This window comes from Drosophila yakuba, chromosome 3R (assembly GCF_016746365.2).
Source record: "Drosophila yakuba strain Tai18E2 chromosome 3R, Prin_Dyak_Tai18E2_2.1, whole genome shotgun sequence".
In the NCBI taxonomy this organism is placed as follows: Eukaryota; Metazoa; Arthropoda; class Insecta; order Diptera; family Drosophilidae; genus Drosophila; species Drosophila yakuba.
In genome coordinates this window covers 13,840,130-13,857,372 of record NC_052530.2, presented here as the reverse complement: position 1 = coordinate 13,857,372, position 17,243 = coordinate 13,840,130, and the positions used below count along the sequence as shown (strand labels likewise).

General features: G+C 49.3%; 3 protein-coding genes across 3 annotated transcripts; all 3 read right to left on the bottom strand.

Moving 5' to 3' along the window:
- Positions 1 to 320: 320 nt before the first annotated feature.
- On the bottom strand, positions 321 to 13,441 carry LOC6536730 (cadherin-89D). Its single transcript, XM_002097266.3, has 13 exons — positions 13,424 to 13,441; positions 10,996 to 11,134; positions 8,413 to 8,732; positions 7,576 to 8,285; positions 6,549 to 7,509; positions 6,309 to 6,475; positions 3,116 to 6,226; positions 2,620 to 2,688; positions 2,277 to 2,513; positions 1,330 to 1,635; positions 1,100 to 1,255; positions 816 to 1,025; positions 321 to 747 (listed from the first exon to the last, which is right to left on the bottom strand). Exons 1-13 carry the CDS (start codon positions 13,439 to 13,441, stop codon positions 423 to 425), a joined length of 6,729 nt encoding a protein of 2,242 aa, XP_002097302.3. The 3' UTR covers positions 321 to 422.
- Positions 13,442 to 13,546: 105 nt separating this feature from the next.
- Positions 13,547 to 14,837, bottom strand: LOC6536729 (putative gustatory receptor 89a). Its single transcript, XM_002097265.3, has 2 exons — positions 13,901 to 14,837; positions 13,547 to 13,847 (listed from the first exon to the last, which is right to left on the bottom strand). Exons 1-2 carry the CDS (start codon positions 14,795 to 14,797, stop codon positions 13,671 to 13,673), a joined length of 1,074 nt encoding a protein of 357 aa, XP_002097301.1. The 5' UTR covers positions 14,798 to 14,837; the 3' UTR covers positions 13,547 to 13,670.
- A 71-nt stretch (positions 14,838 to 14,908) lies between these two features.
- LOC6536728 (caspase-3) lies at positions 14,909 to 16,834 on the bottom strand. The gene is made up of 3 exons (XM_002097264.3): positions 16,463 to 16,834; positions 15,668 to 16,000; positions 14,909 to 15,315 (listed from the first exon to the last, which is right to left on the bottom strand). Exons 1-3 carry the CDS (start codon positions 16,791 to 16,793, stop codon positions 15,053 to 15,055), a joined length of 927 nt encoding a protein of 308 aa, XP_002097300.1. The 5' UTR covers positions 16,794 to 16,834; the 3' UTR covers positions 14,909 to 15,052.
- Positions 16,835 to 17,243: the final 409 nt, after the last annotated feature.

Sequence of the window (17,243 nt, the reverse complement as noted above, 5' to 3'; positions counted from 1 at the left end):
CCTCCACAGCATCTACTTGGCGCACACAAACCCAGGAGTTCCTGGTTGAAGACCTCGCCGCTCATCCAGTTCCAGTTTCCACACTTTTATAACTTTTCCTCCTTCTCCAGCTTTGAATTTGGCGGGCATCTCTGCCGCAGTATGTTTTTCCCTTCGAATGGCAAAACTATAAAACCAAATACTAGAAAGCTCTCAGCTGGCCACACTTCCTGAAATACTAAATACTAAAAATGGAAATACTAAACTAAAGCGCGTAATTCAAATAAATGAAGTTACATTTTCGATTTTATGATTACCCTTTTTTTAAGTACAACTTTTAATTAGTCTCTCAAATTTATTGCACTTGTTTCTTAACATCTAATTTCTATTCTAGGTGGACTAAACTAAAAATTGCACTGCGTTTTGTCTAGCTAAAAAATGAACTAAAACAATGAATTCGATTTGCTAAATTCGAGCGGGCGGCGAAAGGACTGCTCCAGGTTGTGCAACCTCTGCTCCAGGTCGTTCATCGAGTTGCGGAGGGCGTGGCCCCGGGGGCGCAGCGAGATCTGCGGCGACTGCTGCATGAGGTCGTCCTTGACCCCGGAGAACGAGTGGCGCACGCAGGAGCGCTTCTCGAACCGCGTGTTCTGGTAGTGGGGATGGTGGTTGGGGTGCTGCTGATGCTGGCGGTGCTCGCAGTTGGCACTGCGACAGTTGTGAGCCACCAGTGGCTCATCCGTCTTCAGCGAGTCCTCGTAGGTGTCACTGTTGGTATTACAGGCAATTACAAATTTCTAAGAGAATCCCAGATGAAGGTTACTCTGGAAACTCACCTGCTGTCCGTATTTGGATGCGGCTGGCGCAGCTCCAAGTGCGCTTTCGCATGTCTGGGACAAAGAACCTCCGTGTTGCTGCCGCGCTTGGAGCCTCCGTGCTGGAAGGAGTCCGGCGAGGTCTCGTACAGCTCGCGGCTGCTCAGGAACTCCACCCCAGAGTCCTGACCCGTTGAGTGGAGTGAGAATAGCGAGGTTTCATAATTGTTCCTGTTGGGATGATAGATTTTTTTATTTAGATAAATTCCAAACACGACTTATTAATATATATTATATAGACTTACAGATTGTTGACGGGCTGACAGGCATTGTACTTGAGCACGAACGGAGTGCTCCCGATGCCCACAGCTCCATCGGCCCCACTGGTCGCCGCCGCTGCCTTGGCAATGGATTTGGGAAGAGGAACGTCTATGTACTCGCGCTGCTGCTGTCGCTGTTGTCTGTTCGGGGATGATGGCAATTAGTGTCCAGAATGGATGGGAAACACGTTTAACTGGACTAGGCGGTCACTCACTCGTTCAGGTACTGGTGGTGCTGCTGCTGCGTGGCCATCGCCTGCTGCTGGTGGTGGTGGTGCAGCTGCTGCTCCAGTTTCTCCGTGGCGGTGGCCGTCGACTGCGTCTGGGCGGAGGAGCAGACCGACTCGGGCATGAAGGCACTGGTGGGTCGTTGGCTGCCGGTGCTGCCCTTGCTGCAGCGCTGTGTGTGCCGCTGCTGCCGCTGGCGGCGCTGTTTCTGACCACGAGGGGATCCGATGCCGGCGATGGTATAGGTGAGACCGGCATCGGAGGCGGAGAAGTCGCGCTGAGACCAGAGACGTCTGCAATTGGGACATGGGAAAAAGTGGTAGTAGTTTGGCGTGTCTCATAAAAGTAGCCTAAACTATCATAAGAGCTATTTGTTTAAAGGTTTCACAGGTAAACTTATTGGTAAAATTATAGATCTTAAACCTGATCTTAGTTTCTTTCATTGTAAGTCAAAGTAGTATTTATTTTTCTCTGTGCAGGATGAGCTGAGCATCCCATTTGATTGGCTTTCCCATTTGGGATGAGTTGCAGCGATGTCACAAGATCGTCGTCTAATTGCCTCGTGTTGCTATTGCTGCATTGTTGCATTTGATGTTGTGTTTGTTGCCTTTTACCGTTATAATTTAATCGGACAGGAAAGGCCCAATGCCAGCCGGTTTATGCAGGGGCTCAGATGCATCAAGCGACTTGGCCACGATCATGGCCATTAGCAGCAGCAGCATCAGCAACAGCAGCAGCTACAAATACACCAACAGCAGCAGCAGCAACAACAACACTTGCAATTGACTTAAGATTTATTATCGGGCCTTTAGCTTAAGCTAACACTATGGCTAACATGAAATGCATCTATGAGCTACATTAGAGCGCCCAGTAAGCAGTCTTTCGGTTGCAGTTGCAGTTGCACTTGCATGACACTCGTGCACCTCATTCATACCGTTTTTGGCGCATGCACACGTAGCAGCAGGCGGCTATCAGTGCACCCAGGCTGATCAGCGCCAGCAGAACCAGCGTCACAAACTCCAATCCTCCCATGAAACTGGACGCGGAGGCGTGCGTGGGCCGGGCCAACTGACCGAACTCGGCCAGCTCGAGGATGCGGGGCATGGGCTTGCCGCCGTCGAGCTTCTGCTGCTGCAGCTGCAGTGCGTCCAGTTGGAGGCCAGCCAGGGCGCTGAAAGTAGCAATTCAAGGCCATTATTTCGCATGACAGTTCTGGGTCAATCGATTTTCGCTGCAGCCAGGAGTGGATGTGGCGGGGGAAATGGGGGAAAACTTACTCCTGCAGTTGCTCCATTTCCATAATGGAATTCGTGTGCGGATCGACGGCGTAGATGTAGGCATTGGTGCTGCAAGTGGAGAAGTCAGAGAACCTGTTAGATGATGACACTGCTACTAATGGCCAATTATGTTATGCAATGCGGTCAGAAACTGCATTAATCGTATGTATTAAGAGAGTATGAGGCTAAAATGTAGCCGAATACCTATAACTTGAATCTTTGTCAGACACTCAAAATAATTGGTTAGAAAGCATGAGTAGATTATTGGCAAGTTATCGAGCCATTAATCTTTGCCTAGCTGTCTTGATATACTGTCATTTAAAGTGCTGCTATTACACAGACTTCGATTTTAAAATGCATTAAATGAATGTTTTAATGGTCTAGCATCATGTCTAAATAGTAGTTTTATACTGACACATAATAATAAATTGGAGTATTGTATTATTGGGACTGTACAATAAGAAATTGGGACTACAATGAGTACATGGTTACTTACGCAGGCTCAAGCCCCCCAGAGTATGGCTCCAATAGTCGGACACGAACATCCTTGCCAATGGCGTCGCTCAGCGCCTCCATGAGTCCCTCAATGCGACGCTCCACCTCGACGGGCATTCCGGCGACGACCAGACGCACCTGCTTGGCCTCATCGATGATGTAGACGAATACGTTGACGATGCCACTCCTGCCGTCATCCGCACCCATGCGATCCGTGGCCTTCACATCGAATCCGTAGATGCGTTCGGTGCGGGAGAGGTCGCCGAGCAGGCGAATGTTGCCCGATAGCTCATCGATGCCGAAAAGTCGAGAGGGCTCGTTTAGCAGTCGATAGCGTATCTCGGCGTTCAGGCCTTCATCCAAATCGTTGGCCACCACTCGGGTCACAGGGTATCCAAAGCTGGCACTCAGCGGTAGAACCGCCACAATCGGTTGCCCGTTGCCTCGGAACTTGGGTGCGTTGTCGTTCTCATCCGCAATGTGCACCAGAATGCGACACTCGTTCAGCGACAGACCCTCTATTCGCTCATCGACCACTGGATACGAGACGCGGGCATAGTTCCTGGCTTCGCGACTCAATCGATCCGCTCGAATCCTCAGTTGGTAGCGGGATATGTGCTCCCTGTCGAAGGGCTTGAGGGCGTACAACAGCATGTTCTTGGCATCGTACTCGAATGGCGGATGGGCATCCGTTTCATCCAAGCCCTCCTCCAGCCACAGCGACCAGCGGTAGTTCTCGGGATTGAGGCCAGCGCTCAGGTTCAAGCGCATCACCTCAATGGGCGCTTCGTTGTTCTCCGTGAGCTTCACCTCATAGTAGGCGTGCTGGAATACGGTTACGTTCGCAGGAGGTTCTGGCTTGGGAGTCGACTTCGGAGGATCCGTAACTGCCTGCCCCTGGAGGTTGACGATCACCACGGCAGTGGCGGATAGAGCTGGACTGCCCACATCGGAGGCTATCACAGACACATTCAGATGCTCGTAGTCATTGTAGCCACTTATGCGGGATATGGTGGAGATGGTGCCATCGCGGGAGTCGATTTGGAAGAGTGGTGCCTGCATTTCCTGATGGCGAATGGAGTACAAGACCAGGCCGTTGCCATTGCCCACATTATCCTTGTCAATGGCCGTGAGCTGCCTCACAAATGTGCCCGGCTGAGTGCTGCGATCCAGATAGGCCTTGTACACCGGCAGCATCAAGGTGCGATCTGCCACACTCGGAATGAACTTCACCGCCTTTGTCTGGTCGTCGTAGCCAATGAACTCCGGCCGATTGTCGTTCACGTCTAGGACATTCACTTCCACGTCCACGCTGCTGGACATGCGCTGCATCACAGGCGCATTGTCCGTGGCTATCACCTGGAAGCTGTACTTGTCCTTCAGCTCCCGATCCAGCTGCCCGCTGATCTTCAGAACTCCCGAGGCGGGCTTGATGCTAAACGGCAGGTGGGAATCACTGAGCGTATACGTTACATTGGCATTCTCCCCAAAGTCCATGTCTATGGCGGTCAGTTGGCCCAGCACACTGTCCTTATACTCCCCTTCCGGGGTATCAAAGCTGTACCAAGACTTCTTGAACGTCGGCGCATGGTTGTTGACATCCATCACAGTGAATCGCAGGCACGTGGAGTCCCGCAGACCATCGATATCGGTCACGGTTAGATTTAGCATGATCTCGATGTTGGCCGACAATGGATAGTTGGCCGATAGCTCTCCGCTGAGCTTGTCTATGGCAAAGTACTTCACGCCCTGAACCCGCAGCATGGGCATTCCGGGTGTCCGCTCCACTTGCTCTCCCTGGAGCTCGTAGTGCAGCTGGGCATTCTTTCCGAAGTCCTCGTCACTGGCGCTCAGTTGGAGGACCTTTGTGCCCACTGGAGTATCTTCGTAAATGGCGAACAGCGGACATTTGGTGGCCAAGGCGCGAACCATTCGCCGCCGGGACTTGGCTCTAGCTACCACTCCCAAACCTGCACCCACGGATCGCTCGCGGTCTATGTTGAATCTCGGTGAACCGGGAATGTGATATGGAGGTGGGGCCAGCATCATGGCTGCCGTGGCCTGAGGAGCTGCCAGTCCGCTCGAACTCTCTACGAAGTAGATCTCCATATCGGTGGTGTACTCACGGATCTCCAAGCGCGAGTCCTTGAACACGGAGATGCGTTCGAACATCGGCGCATTGTCATTGACATCTGCCACCAGGACAGTGAGATGGGCGTATCCCGAGAGGCCACCAGTGTCGCTGGCTATGATCTTCAGGTTGTACAGCTGCTGCTTCTCACGGTCCAAGCCCCGCTTTCCCGTATAGGAGATGCGGAAATACGGACCCGAACTGAGCTTAAAGTTCGTCTGCATAAAGGTGGTGTGCAGCTCCTGGTACTTGAACTCATCGTTCCACTGATCCGTGAGGTTGAAGATATTGAATGCCCCCGTTGTGGGTGGCATTTTGTGATGAGTAGAGTTTTCAGTGGAAGTTCCATTTATATACTCTATGCTGAACTCGTCGCTGTAGTCGCCCTGGAGTTGAACCCTGAACTCAGCATTGGGTCCCTCATCCGCATCCTGGATGAGTATGGCATGATTCATGGACAGTTCCGTGCCCACGGCACAGTTCTCGTTGATCAGGCCCACATAGGTGAGAGCATTAAACTTCGGCGCATTGTCGTTGACATCGTCCACCTTGATGTTCACCTGGTAGATCCCAGCTCCACTCACCAGTCCCGTGCTGTACTCCACGATCACAGTCAGCTCGTAGCTGGGCTGCTGCTCGCGATCCAGTCCGGTCAAGGTGAGCAGGGTGCCATCCTCCGTGATGGAGATCTTGTTGACCACCTCCTGCTGGTTGGCGATGATGTAGCGAAGCTTTATGTTCGCATCGCCCACCAGACGTCTTGGCAATCGACGCTTGGACTTGGAGCTGCGACTCCTGTTTCGGCTGCGGAACCTGCTGCCCATGGTGAGATTGCGACCCGTTGGCTCCGATGGCATTTCCCGGAAAGTGCCCAGCTCGTTGTTGACCAGATTGATGCCGTTCTTGTACAGCAGCTGCCCTATAATGCCGCCCACAACGTTCTCCTCCACGTGGAAGTTGATGACATTCATATTGATCTCTCTGAAATTGATGCAAATATTTAAGTATATTAAGTTGTTGAATCCATTGTTTATTATGATGGGCGAGTAAAAACAATACTTACTCTATGACAGGTCTTAAGGGCACCTTTTGCTCCGGCCTGTTGACTATGTGGATGGTGAGATTGGTGATGAGTACACCTTCGTCGCTGAGTTCAGCGGGCGAGGCTATTGTGGTCAGTGGGGATGAACTTCGCGACATGACCAGCGATTGGGAGGAGTTGGCAAAGAGCTGAAAGCGGCAGACAAACCATTGTTGAAACTCAAAGAGATCACAGATTTCAATGGTAATGAGGTGAACTTACATAATTGGCCACCGCCTCGAATTGGTAGACTTTCCTCTTAAAATCAGATAGCTCCCGAATGACAGTGATAATGCCGGATCGCTCCTCGATGGCGAATGGAACCCCTTCCGAGTAAGTGTGCAGCAGATCGTACATTATCTCATCTCCGCCGTCGTAGATCAGCGTGGTTCGCACTTGACCCACTGAGGTGCCCAAAGGGGTGTTCGCCCCCACCCAAAACTCGTAGGGAGCACCCACGAAATCAATGGCCTGGTCATCAATGGTGGCATACACTTCGATGGTGATCACTGCCAAGGAGAAGCGCCGCTCCGAGGGATTGGTCGGCTGATCGGTGGCCTCCACAAAGACTGCAATGCGTCCCCTTCGAAGTGGCCCACCCACATAGATGGTGCCATTCTTGTTGTCCAGTCGGAATGGGATGTACCCACTGCCCTTGGGTCGTTGCAGCTCGTATAGCAGATGGCCATTCGGACCCTCATCCGGATCGTGGGCGACCACCTGACCAATCACGTAGCCCGTGGGCGCGTTGATGGGCACCTTGAATTCGTACAGATTTCCGTGCTCGAACTTTGGCGTGTTGTCGTTCGTGTCCAGCAGCGTGATTTCCACTTGCACCTTACTGGGTCCCGGTTTCTTCAGATGCTTGTCGTCCAGGTACGAGGGATTCCGCTCCAGGGCCTCCACATTCAGCTGAATGGATCTGCGCTGTTCGCGGTCTAGTAGGCGATCGTCACGCACGGTAATCCAACCAGTTCGCGAGTCAATGCGAAAGGCACCTGCAGCATCCTTGGTCTCAACCAGGTTGTACAGGAACTCCGAGTTCTCGCCCTGGTCCCGGTCGACGGCGTTAACCTGTAGGACACTGAAGCCGGTGGGTAGATTTTCCACTATGGAAATATTGTAAAAGTCAGCCTCGAACTCGGGAACGTTGTCATTCAGATCCAACACCTCCACTTCGATGCTGTGGACACAATTCAAGATGAGTAAATAAAGTTTTTCTTTGTGCTTATATTACTGCTTTACTTACCGTGCCAGAGCTTTCTTGAGGGGATTGTCCTTTTGTCGCGCCTCCAGCTGCAGCACAAAAGTGTTGCCCGGCAGACTCTCCTCCTCTAGGTCGATCTCCTTCTGCAGATACATGACTCCGTTGTGGGGATTCACCCGGAAAAGCTGTCGCTCATTACCGGAAATGATGTCGTAAACGAGCGAAGCGTTAAGCGAATCCTGATCGAAGGCCATGATGGGTGGGGCGAAGTATAGGGGTATCCTTATGGGCACCCCCGTCATCGGATAGAACTCGTTGATCCTGGTGCGATAGACGCCCTCGGTGAATTTCGGCGGCAGATCGTCCACATCCCGCACGTTTATCGTGATCGTGGTGTTGGCCTGGTTGGCTGGCGTGCCGCGATCCCATGCGAATATGGGCAGCTTGAATTGCCTGATGCCATTATCGAAGTCTAGTTCCCGCTTCAGAATCAGCAGTGGCCGATGGGGACTCTTGAGGGCAAAGTACGGACTTCCGTCGGCCGAAAGTTGCTCCGGCACAGTGGACATGCTGAAGTGCACCTCGGAGTTCGGTGTGTTGGGCTTGTCGCGATCGAAGGCCTGCACTCCCTCGAAGATGATGCTCTCAATGGAGGTGTTCTCATCCACGTCCACTACGTAGGGCACGTTGAGGAACTCCGGGGCATTGTCGTTGACGTCCTCGATGTACACAGTGATGGACAGATAGCTACCCTGGAAGGAGCAAGTTCGGCACAGGCGTTAGCTTAGTTCTCTAACTAAATATCCATCTTAAGCATTAAAGGTGCACTGTGTCAATGGAAGATTAATATAGTTAATACACCCCATTTAAGCCACCCACCTCCTCGAGTTTCTCCTGCTTGCCGGCGCAGAGGATCCGGAACTTAAGCAGGTTCCGCGGCACATCCCGGTCCACCAGTCGCTCCAGGGAGCGCGCCAGGCTGACCACCAGCGTGGTGGCATTGTGCTCCGTGAGGTTGAAGTACTTGTGGTCGCCGCTGGGATCGGCGCCTTTGAGGGCGACCGTGGAGCGCGGATAGGCCTGCAGCCGGAGGATCTCCTTGCCCACCTGGGCGTCTTCGCGCAGTCGGATGAAGCGCACACCTTCGCTTTCCGCGGCGACGCCGTCGAGCGTGTGAAACGCACAGCTGCCGGAGTTGGCTGAAAAGTGGGGCACCAGATTACAGATTACTATATATGGTATACTCGTACTAGTATAAGTAGAGGCATGTAGAAGAAAAGTAAAACTTTGACAAATTGTCGCTGTTGTGTTTTATTTGGGCATGCAAATTTGTTCGCACGCTCTGAGAACCGAAAACCGAAAACGGAAAAGTGCCAGGGAAACACAATTGGAAAATCACCGCACAGCGACGTGCGGACCATAGGGGCGGCTTTTGTGGCACTCAAGCACTCAAGGGGGCGTGGCAGAACTGGCGCCAGCTAACCAAAAACTTTCTACGTTTGTCGCGTGGCCCATTCAGCTGCGGTTTTCATGTGCAGTTGCAACACTTTTCCACATGCTTTTCCATTCAGCTGTCTGCCTGTCGCGGATTCTCCCCCATCGCAGATGGCTTAGATGGAGGGCTCCATGTTGCTCATGGCCTGGCTGCAATCAGCCTTTGCAAATTATTTTCTGCTGCCTCGGTTCCCACCCTCATGACATAATTAAGCATTTTTCGCTTGCCCACGGCTCGACTCGCTTTTGGCCCAAAAGGCATCCCAGCCAAATGCGTTCCGAGTGACAAGAAGACAGCATAGCATACCATACCACATCGTCGTCCGACTCGCTGACATTTCTCCGGGCTTCGTTTTCTTTCTTGTATTTTTTTTATTTTTGTATCATTAGTTTTCGGAAGATCTTCTGCAGCGCGAAATTATTGTTGTTGCTTTCAGATGCAGATGCAGATGCAGTGAAATCTTGGCCATCGCCAAGTATCTTCTACTGCTGCCAGCGCCTTTGTCGCTGTTTTCTTGTCGTCGTTGGCTTGGCTGGCTTATTGTTTTATTTGTGGCTTAGTTTAATTCCATTTCGCTGTGGCTGCTTCTTGTTATTGCCGCAGTTGTAGTTTGAGCTGCCATTTCTATTATTTACTTGCAGTTTCTGGCTCACTTCGGTGTGAACTGTTGGCGTTGCAGGGTTTCCCTTTGGTTGCCATGAAAATATACGCCCACCCACCGGATTGGTAGATATGTGCAGCAGAAACAGCACGATTGACTATGAAATTATCAATCAGTGAATTTGGGATATTTATGCAATCATTAACGAGTGGGATTCACAAAAAATAAAACAAAATAAATAGGATAGTTTCTTAAAGGCAAGCAAGGTAAACCACAAATGTTATAAAGTTGCTATTTAAGTTTATTTGAGCTCCCAAAATAATTTACAATTTCCACGTCGGATCCAAATAAATTCAGTAATTAAAGCCAAACCTTGTTTCATCCAATAAATGATTTATTAACAATATATTCCGAAATAGTGCCATTAATTGCTTCTCTGCATCCATTTGCTGTCTGTTCTTGCAATACTCCAGTTGAATGTAAATCGCATTCTATTAATTATGCAGTTCTGTTCCGATTGCACTTAACACTTTCAAGATTGAAGACTGCTCGTAACGGTTCTTCAACTCATTTCCCACAACATAAATGTCATTCTCATTGTTCTCATAAAACAGAAATTATATGTAATTCATATCCACCATTCACATGCGGCCCGAACGCTTTAGCACTTGTTGACTAGCAGCAATTTACCCATTCATACTTGGCTTCGGGTTTAGCCATCGTCTAGAACATTAAGCTCAGGCGGTCATTCCAAGTAACACAAACAAATTAAGTTTTAATTAGAACATTGCCACACACTCACTACTCCACCAGCACCACTTGGGTTCCCAACTCGGGTTATTGAGTTCACTGTGGGGCGGTCGCGGTCGGAATTTTACTAACTTGGTTTCTGGCTAGTGGAAGGTGCAGGAGCAGGTTACCGATATGGGTCAGTACGGGAGTAGATGGATGAGTGGATGGTGAAGTGGGTCAGCTGTCGGCCATTGCATAAACCAATTGACAGGTTGCCGCATGGAGATGAAAGCCTTAAAAAAAACAAATCGATTTCCTTGCACATTATTCGCCAGCGCCTGAGGAAAGCTGTCGCACCAGCATTTAAATTCGAAATTTGGGTTATTTAACGGTCTGCAAACGAGCCAAACAAGTTGCACGCGGGGGGAAAAGGGGAAGGGGCAAACGAGCAAACGAAAGACTTAGGCGACAAACTGCGTGCAGCACTTGATTTACGCAAACCAACACATTAGCACTCGGGCAGAGAGATTGAGAGCTGCAGACACACACATTAGCCGGGAGATTTATGAACACATCCCGCCAACTTAAGCAGCCTTTAAAAGGCCATAACGGCTCTTGGCCACTTGTAACTTGCCTTGCACTTGTCCCGTTTTCGCAGCTTGGCCCATTGCGATTAGGCCACAAACCGCTAAGGGCATAGCCCAAATACACATGACTGCCATATCCTGACTGGCCTTCTTTTGCGAAATTTTCACCGAACTTTTGAACTTTTCCTGGGATATGTCTCATTAGCCACCTATCCACACGCTCGCATCGCGCTTGCAACCGAAGCAACCGACAACGCTAACACCTCGCGACCAACTGAAGCTATCTTCCCAACTGCAGGCCGAAAGGCGAGCGCGATGAGACTAGTTTTTCACACACAAGAAAACGAGAAAAGCCACGACAAGTGGCTGAGGAAAAGCGCTGCCAGTGAAATGGGCCAGGGGTATGCTACTCCATACTGCTGACTACTGACTACTGACAACTGAATACTGAACACTGGGTCTGCGTATCCTTGGCTCTGTGTAGACTGGCTCAGAAACCGTTGCTGGTAGCGCTGCTATGTGCTATTATTTGTAACTTCAGTGCGTTGCGTGCTGGCTGAAAGACAAAAGCCAAAAGCCAGGCCCAGTGGATGAATGAAAGCCAGGCAGAAAGCGAGAAACAAGGAAGGAAGGTCCAATAGCTCAAGAGCCAGTCGTAAAAGTATAAACAACAAAAGTGATTAACATAAAGCATAAACATGCAGTTCGCTGGGGCCGGGCGCCCTAGGCACTTTTGATGCTGATGATTCCCCCTGATGTGATGGTGATGTTGCTCTTGACCAAGGTGCCGCAATGGAAAGCCAGAGTGAGCAAGTCAAAAATCAGACAATATAGACAATACAGCGATAATCCGCAGTGGATCCAATATGAATCGAATGGGAACCGCTGCAGTTGCAATAAAGGCCTCTTAACGGTTCTATCCTATATCTAAAAGTTTCAGCTGATGCGCTGCTGCCAAGAACAAAAGAACCAAGGGAGAGCCCATGGGTAGTGGAAAAATGCTAACGAGCCCGCCGCAAAGAAATGCCGAAGAAGACACAGAGGCTGAAAGTCTGAAAGACTGAAACACCGAGCAGCGTTTGCATTATGCGGTTTAATAGCTTTACATAACACCTGAGTGGAGACGAAGTCGGAGCAAAAGCACCAGCTGCGACTGACCGACGGCCCACAACAACCTACGCAGGCCCATGCACTGCCAAAAAAGAAGTGGCCCAGGAGGTACGAACAATATGTAATCAATTCAATTGAAGCGGTGAATGTGCTGCGATCGTCAGCATTCTTAGAGTGCTATTAAAAAGTGCATAAAGTGTTTACTACAAATAGTAATAGATAACTGTTAAGAGAAGTCGATCCAATTTGTTGTAAGTGTGAAAATAAAACGAGGTGATAGAAAATAGATTAATGTAAATGCCTACAAGACTGACTACAGTATATCTCGCAGTGTACCGCTGGCGTCTTAAAGAGCCAAACCGATCGAGTCAGCGGCTTGGAAAATTGGCGCGTGCGAATGCTCCTGGCTTCTGGGCTCACTGGTGGTTGGCCACAGCTCTTCGAGGGGAGAATCAATGCTAATCAGCGAGGGCTGGTCGAGAAGTCGGCGAGTGAAAGCAGGAAGACAGGCGTATGAAAGCAGTATGTCGATATGCTAATCGTTCAACTAGCCTGCCATATCAGATTGCACATTAGTCATTGGATTCGCAGTGAGGCGCAGTGAGCAGCAAATTGGGCATGCATCGCTGGGTGGAAGGGATTTCCAAACGTAAGAAATTAAATTGAACATTTGCATTTAACATTCCTTCTTTGCCTTTTAAGCCGCTGCCTTACAATATATGTACATGTTGTGCAACTTTCTGTTTTTCGGCCCAAGCCAATGGCAATTAATGATCAATTATAAACATCATAATCTGCAGTTTGGTGGCAGAGATAAACGATTTCGTGTTTTTCGTCTGCAAATCTATTTCAACTAGTTTTTGGGCTTTGCTGGCTCCCACTTTCATTTCCAGTTTACGCAATGGCTACTCAAGTGACAAAGGCATTTCACAAATATCATATCAAAATTCACAAATGCGGCTGATCGCGCAAGCAAAAGCGACGAAAATGTATTGAATGGAGTTTGTGTCCATCAATCTTTGTCCCATAAAATCAAGATTACACCGAGTGCTTAGTCAAGACCACCTGCTCTACTTAAATTTATTATTAATTTATTTATTTATTGTTTAAAACGTATGAAAATGGCAACAAAATAATCCACACGCAATTTCAACAAATTTCGGCGCTTTGATTTATTTCGTCTTTGATTCATGCTATTGCCAAAACTACAAAAGGTAATATAATTTATTCATTTAATGTAAATATCAGTATGGACAAAAGACACATTTCAAACTGCGCGCTTAAAATTAGTGTCAAGTGCTGCTTTTCCGTTGCGTTGGCTGTTTTTGGAACTACGAAAGCGCCACCTAGCAAAATAAAAGTTACTTCCAGAAACCGCCGCATGTTCCATTGTTGCCTTTTGGCGCTACTCTAAAGTACACTGAGAATTCTAATAAAAATCATTTATATATATAATATAAATAAAAATAATAGAAAAACTCTTTAAAATGAGAAAAATAAATTATTTGTTTCTATTCGGCAAGCAATAATGGTATACAAGCGTATTAAATTACATAATATATGCTATAGGAACTGTAGATGAGCAATAAGGTGAGATCCCAGAATTTCGCTCTCAGATTTCGCCATGATTTATGTGCTCAAAGCTGGTCTGCAGAATAACCACAATGAAGTTCATGGCATACGAGACCAAGAAAAGCCAGAACGAGTTGTCCAAGATGAAGACGCCCAAAATGCGAAACTTGGCATTGCCAGTAGGCGAGAGCAAGGGAAACGGAGTCGAAGCCATGGCCTGGGAAGACATCAACGAAATTAGATCCCTTACATTTCATTAGTCCAACCCACCTGCTCCTGGGTCAATCCTTCGGGCACATATTGCAGTTGCAAACAGGTGGTTCTCAATGTGGCCGACTTCAGCTGGCAGAAATGAGCGGCTAAAATGACTGCAAATAGTTGGATAGCCAGGACGAGGCAGTTGTTGGATATGGTCAGGGGAACGCCGTGCAGCGATACGTAGTAGGACATGAATGCGTAGATGTTGACCATGATGTTGACGAAGCTGCCGAGGACCAGCAGGAATATGCCCAGCTGAAAGACCTTCACGAATCTGCGGGTGAGTCTCCACCAACTGGCTTCCTTCTTCAAAAGCCCAGCCAGGTTGGGCTCCTCGCGCTCCAAGTGGGCGTAGCACTCCAGCATTAGAAGTGTTCCGCCGAATACTCCGTTGCCATAGACACTGGCCACGTGCTGAAAGTAGAGCTGCACTCCATAGGCCACCAGTTGGGACCAGGGCAGACGAGCACCTGCTCCTTTGAGGAACGGCACGCTGCACAGGAGATCGTAGGTGGAAAGCAGCAGCTTTAGCCAGAGGAACAAAGTGGACCACCAGCTCAGCCTAGTCCGGCGATGCAATCTGGCCAAGTCATTTACCAAATGGCCCAACTCCCGGCGATGCAAAAGGTGGCTGGCCAAGAGAGCTAGGGCAATGCAGACATCACCCGTCATGGTGGCCAGAGCTATAATCTTAAAGGCCGTCGAGTGGCGCACATTAGTGGCCTCGTACATGGCGGCACTTTTCCACAGCACCAAGGGGGCCAATGCTGTGAGTAGGAGCAATCTGAGGAGCGCAATCAAGGTCACCCATCGCTGACCAGTTCCACCCAGACGGAATGGGGCCAAGGCCAAAAGCTGCCAAAATCTCAGCAGCAAGCAGAGACCGCAGACATGCGGCAATCGCGACATTTTCAGGGCAACTGACCTCCTGGCAACGCGACTGGCGACTTCAATCTATTTACTTGTCAGCCATTAGCCAGTTTGCTATCGCAGCCCCAAAGGCACTAAGCCAATTCCAGATAAGTGCCATCGATATGTATTTCTATTAACAAATGGCAAACATTACGATTAAATGAAAGAGTTGTGGTGTCCCTCGCTGCTGACCCACCACCACCACCGACTGACTCACAGTCACAATCCGACTTGCAATTCCGTGACCGGAACTCAGGTCTTGGGCTTAACACGCAGCTGGAATGTTTTGGTCAGCGTCGACATAAAGTTGGGCATTTCCTTCATCTGGTTGAGGGCCTCGTTCTTCGTATTCGACTGGTACTCGTAGGCCACCTTGCGGTTCACGGCGGTCAGCAGGCGGAGCAGCTCGGCGCCCTCCGGCGTTCCAGCTTCGTTGGCGGCGGCCTGGTCGAGGACGCGGCACAGGCTCTGGATGAACCAGGAGCCGTCGTCAACGTTCCGGAATGAGAAGAATTCTAAACGGAAAAGGAGGAGAAGGAGAGAAGATGTAATCAGAGAATACTTGACATTTTTATAAAGGCAAAGAAATTATGAGTTTGTATACATTGGGGTTAATTTGCCAACTATTTCTAGCATTTGGACGAAGAACAAGATACTTGTTCTTCACAATATCGAGTTAATTCGAGTTTTGAGTATGCCTACTTCATTTCGTGAGGGGAACACCATCGTTTTTAATCCTTTTAAGTACACAATTTTAAGTAAACCCCGAATTGATTGACGCCCAAAGCTTTCGAAGCACGGACAAGTTTCAATTAGTTGTGAAACTAAAAACGATAAATACTTTATAAACTCATTATAAACACTCACTGTCGAAGGTGGAGTAGAAGACGAGCATGTCCGCCGTGCTGGGAATGGCGTAGGTGATGGGCTGGACGGCGGCCGCGGGTTCCGGGACCAGTTCCCTGGTCATCACCGCGAAGCTGGAGAACTCGACGGCCTTCTCCAGGTTGGCTCCGCGACAGGCCTGGATGAAGAAGAGCTTGGGCTTGTTCTTGAGCGTCTTGCAGTTGTCGCCGAGGAAGGGGTTCCACAGGCGCTCCACAGGATACGACATGTCCTTCGCGTAGACCTTTCCTTCTGTGCCGTGCGACATCACCGCCAGCACAAAGCAGTCGTTTTGGCTGTGATCCTCGCGGGCAACTGAAATGAATTAAAGTCACATATTTAGTAGAGTAGATACTAGCTTCCAACTCTTTTCTCTTTAAAGCAAATTATACAAATAGATAATTGAATTAGATTTGTTATTTCCTCAAAACAAAGAATAGTTTTTCGCTGTCTTTAGATTGATCAAAAAACCGATTACTGTCTTTATCTCATAATTGTTGCACTCGTAAAAATAGCGACTTTGTTTTGATACTGATAAGATATATGTGTTTGAAATATGTCGCCAGTGTCGATGGACAAGATTCAGTGAAGCTAGAAGTTAATAACTACTTATATAGTTGCATATTAAATGTTTTCTTTTTGTTTAGCACTTCTAAGGGAGTTAATATATTTTCCTACTCATAGAGCAATGCTTTAACCCCAATAGATAAAGTAATTTAGGTGATTCTGAGTCTCAACTTCCCATTGTTACAGCATTGGAATTTGTGGAAAACTCACCCTCTTTGAGCTTGTCGTTGATCTCGGAGAAGGTCAGGTCGTCGAAGGTGCGTACATCGAATCCGAACCCCTGGAGAGTGGCCTCCATGTCATCGCGATCCCGCTCCGTGCCCACCCGCTGCTTCTGCCCCTTGACGTCCTTGTGGTTCAGGATGAGCGCAATGCCCGCCCGGGCGCAGTTCTCGTATGTGTCCTCGTTGGTGGGGCGCGAGATGATGATCCTCTTGAGGTCCAGCTCCGAGGTGGGCGTCTTGGCGATCTGGGTGGCATCCGCCTTGTCCTTCTTGTGCTTGTTCTTCTGCCCGAACAGCGAGAAGTCGGTGTCGTCCATTTCTGACCGTTCGCGCTCTGTGGCAACCTGTGACTAAGCGCGATTAGAAGTTTCCACCTATCAAACGGCAAAAAAAGCTCCCACTCCCGCTTATCTAATCAATGCAGCCGTCTTATCAGCCCGAACTTGCTGGGGCGGCTTCTTCTCTCTGCTCGCTCTCCGCGGCATTTTTGGGGCTCTTGCCCAACGTTGATTAGCCTGCTCGAGGGGAAGTTGGCGAAATACAATTCCCTTTGCCATTGCACCAGACAATTTGATTTCCCCGACGGGTCACGCCCACAAAAGGGGGCGCTCGCCGGGGAAATTGGCAACTTCCGGCGAAAGTGTCGCCGCTACTGGGGACTTCTTAATGTGTTTTCAATAAAATTCAAATGCGCAAAAACTCAATGGGCGGCAAACTGTGCAAACTGTGCAAACACGCAATTCCAATTCAAAATTTCACGCACACAA